General features: G+C 37.9%; 1 protein-coding gene across 1 annotated transcript; it reads right to left on the bottom strand.

The window, feature by feature from the left end:
* Nucleotides 1–2,818: 2,818 nt before the first annotated feature.
* Nucleotides 2,819–4,205, bottom strand: LOC126795104 (WUSCHEL-related homeobox 8-like). The gene is made up of 2 exons (XM_050521925.1): nt 3,936–4,205; nt 2,819–3,329 (listed from the first exon to the last, which is right to left on the bottom strand). Exons 1-2 carry the CDS (start codon nt 4,153–4,155, stop codon nt 2,950–2,952), a joined length of 600 nt encoding a protein of 199 aa, XP_050377882.1. The 5' UTR covers nt 4,156–4,205; the 3' UTR covers nt 2,819–2,949.

The raw sequence follows: 4,205 nt of genomic DNA, 5'->3' as shown, positions 1-4,205 counted from the left end.
TTGCGTTGTGAAATATATGTCATTGTTAAGAGTCATCGTTCTACCTATTCTCTGAGTTTTTTCTAAGTGTCATATCCCTTTTGAATTAATTAAATTTGATGTTTGGGGACCTTCCAAAGAGCCTACAGTCATGGGGGAAAGGTATTATGTGTCTTTTATTGATGATTACACTAGATTGTCATGGGTTGTTCTTCTTCGAACTAGGGATGAGGTTTTTCCTACTTTTCATACTCATGTCCAAACACAATATAATAGTACTATTAGGATTATTCGTTCAAATAATGGGAGGAGTATGTCAATCATCTTTTCAACAGTTTTTGGATCCCCGAGAGATTAAGTGTGTGTTTGTTGGATATAGAAGCAATCAGAGGGATACAAGTGTTATTATCCACCTACCAGAAAGTATTATGTCACTATGGATGTTACTTTCTTTGAAGACATGAGTTATTTTACCTCTTATGATACAACTCTTCAAGGGGAGCATTCACATTTCGAAGAGTTGTATCATGGTGAGGGGGAGGAATTAGAAAAAAAAATTGACGGAGAGACTTTGACTCCATTAGTATAAGCTCATTCTGAGGTAGAAACTCCAGATAACCAGATACCTCGGCAGTAGCAGATACTCATTCAGAGGTACAAGTTTCAGATAACCATATATTAGAAGTTTCATCAGAGGTAGAAGTATCTGACACCCAAGTTCTAGAAGGAGAATCAATAGTTGAGAGCACATTTGCCCCTCCCGCCATCACTCATACCCATGAACAACAACTTCTGGGTGCAGAAGATCACTCAATTGAGACATGTTTATCCACTGGTACTAGTAGTGAGTCTAATAATGGGTAATATGTGTTACCAAACAGGTCTACTAGAGGTCAACCCCCCAAAAGATATGAACCTAGTTTACAGGTCAAATCAAAATATTAAGTAGCTAACTATATGTCCACTAGGAGATTATCAAAGTCATATAAATCTTTTATGAATCAAATATATGTTGTATCAGTACCTAACAAAGTGCATGATGCATTGGGGGAACCAAAGTGGAGGAAAACAATGGAGGAAGAGATGAAGGCATTGCAGAAAAATGATACTTGGGAACTTGTGCCTTCACCACTTGGCAAGAAGGCAGTAGGGTGTCGTTGGGAATGCGGATGGATCAATAAGCCGGTATAAACCACGCCTTGTTGTGAAAGGGTTTACTCATACATATGGTATTGATTATGATGAGACTTTTGCTCTTGTTGCAAAGATGAACACTATCCGAGTTCTTCTCTCATTTGCTGTTAGTTTGAATTGGCCACTCCGACAGATTGATGTCAAGAATGCATTTCTTCATGGAGAGTTAGCTGAAGAAGTGTACATGAGTCTTCCTCCATGGTACGTAACTACCTCTTATGGTGATTTTGTGTGCAAATTGAGAAAGTCTCTATATTGTCTCAAACAGTCACCTCGTGTCTGGTTTGGGAGGTTTTCACAGTTCATCCGGAGGATTGGTTACCGACAGAATAATTCATATCATACTTTGTTTCTCAAGCACAATTAAGGGAAGGTAGTAGCTTTGATTATATATGTTGATGATATGGTGATTATTGACAATGATACTCTAGAGATGGATCGGTTGCAAAGACAATTGTCTTCTGAGTTTGAGATGAAGGACTTGGGTGATCTCAAGTATTTCTTAGAGATTGAGGTAGCAAGGGGAGAGACGGGATCTACTTGTGTCAAAGGAAATACATACTTGATTTGTTGACAGAGACATGTATGTTAGATTGCACACCTATTGACACCCATATTGAGCAAAATCATCGTCTAGCAGAGTATCCTGACCAGACACCAACTGATCAAGCTCGCTATCAGAAGTTAGTTGGGTGCTTGATTTATTTGACCAATACTAGATTAGATATTGTTTATACAGTGAGTGTAGTGAGCCAGTTCATGCATAATCTGAGTGAGAATCACATAGATGTTATTGTGAGAATTTTGAGGTACTTGAAGTCAGCTTCAGGGAGAGGAGTAATGTTCTATAAACACAATAAAAATTTTGAGGTTAGTGGCTTTACAGATGCAGACTGGGCTAAAAACAGACAAGAGGTCGACATTAGGTTACTTTAACTTTGTATGAGGCAATTTGGTCACATGGAAGAGTAAGAAGCATAAAGTTGTGGCTCGGTCGAGTGTTGAGGCTGAGTATAGAGGTATGGCTCATGGAGTGTGTGAATTATTATGGCTGAGAAATCTGCTACGTGATTTAGGTGTTAAGCTAAAAAGTGTTATGCAATTGTATTGTGACAATAAAACAGCAGTTGATTCACAAAATCTAATACAATATGATCGTACTAAACACATGGAGGTTGATCGTCACTTCATAAAAAAGAAGTTAGATGCAAAGATGATTAGCTTCCATTTTGTCTCTACTGAAGACCAGCTGACAGATATGCTCACTAAAGGAGTTTATAAGAAGGCGTTTTATGACTCAATTAGCAAGTTGGGCATGGTTTATGTGTATGTGCCAATTTGAGGGTGAGTGTCAACATGAGTCATAATATATAATTTAGGGATGTACATCATGTAGTTAGTACTTACCTATTCTCTATATGGTAGTACATAGGGTTGTAGTACAATGTATTCTCTATATATAGCATCCAGTGAGATGAATAGATATCAGAAAATTCATTCTCTAAATCTCATCTTATTTGGCTGTTTCATCTTAAAAGTGTTGTTGTAGACATGCATCAATTATTAATATTCACACCAAACAAATGGATAGGCAATAATGCTTTTAATGTCTTCAAAACAACAATTAAAATTTTAAAATGAAGGGAAAAAAAGAGCAGTAGATTTAGATCAGTACTTGTCCAAATGATACTCTTTAACTCCTAAGGCTCAAACTGCTAAAATATTATGCTACAATGTGAAGGAAACATGAATTCTTTTCTATGTCTGTGCATCTATTCAGACAACTTTGTCAATACCTGATTCGGGACTTTGAAAGTACATGTCTTCTGGTTTTGTCTTCTTATCCTTAGGAGATATAACCTCGGGCTCTATATCTGAATCTTTAATGTTCTGTGTTGACACCGATTGCTTTCTCTTTGAACGAGCTCTTCGGTTCTGGAACCAATTGTAAACATTAGTTTCAGTAACTTGGCCATGCTGTGAGAGTTCCATGGTTATCTCTTTGACCCTGTGCTTTCCATGAGTTCCATTGGCTTCATCATAGATACGCTCAAGAATTTCAAGCTGCATATTTGATGGCGTCCACCGCTGCCTTGCAGTTACCTTGTTGCCACCAAATGCCATCAAATCGCCATACACGCTTCCCACCTTCATTCCTGGACCAGACAGATTGATGAGTATAATGCTCGAGAAAACTCTTCAGATAAGCACTAGTTATGAAATGAAGTTGAAGCATATCACAACCAATATATCCAACAAGTTCATTAGAGCCTAACTTCACAAAATGTAACTGTAAACAAAACAACAGGATAAACATGGTCCTACAATGGTACTTACGGAATGGGAAGAAGGAAGATTGAAACAAGAAACATATATGAACAGCACAAAAACTTCAAGTGAAATGAATACAAGGCAAGTACAGAAACAAATACATTGGTTTTCACGCTCTAGATACAAATTGGGACATAAATAACAACAGAAAAAGAATACACTTGAAGCACAGAGCCAACTTAACTATTGCTTATTTAACGTTGAAGTCTATAATCTCTGCCAGTTTCACACAATTCCCAGAAAACCAAGCACCACATTAACCCAAAGTCCCCAAAACATAACCAGAAGAACGCGTCCAGATTATGCAGTTCGAATGAAACCATAAAAGGATGTCCACAACATGACTAAACATAAAGAGCAAAACCCACAAAAAGTAATAGACTTGATTGACGAAAGGTAAAGTATTTGCAAATGTGAGATAAAAGAAGAACCAGAAGGATCATGATGTTGTGCAGTGTACTCCTTGTGCATATTAACAAGCTGCTCACAGATGACGCCGTAGACAGCGATCTGCTTCCGGAGTTGCTCAACTTGGTCGTCAGTCATGACCCTGCAGGCAAGCCAATCTGGGTTCTGAGTCCTCGGCCTCTCCATTTGCACTGCCAACGATCTTCTCTGCCCCTCCATTTTCACCTTACTTAAGAAACCCATTTTGTATGCGTCCGAATTGGGTCTCTATATATATATATAAAATATGTAGA

The sequence above is a fragment of the Argentina anserina genome, chromosome 5 (genome assembly GCF_933775445.1).
Source record: "Argentina anserina chromosome 5, drPotAnse1.1, whole genome shotgun sequence".
Lineage (NCBI taxonomy): Eukaryota > Viridiplantae > Streptophyta > Magnoliopsida > Rosales > Rosaceae > Argentina > Argentina anserina.
The sequence above is the reverse complement of the archived record's forward strand: the minus strand, read 5'-3'. Positions and strand labels throughout refer to the sequence as shown.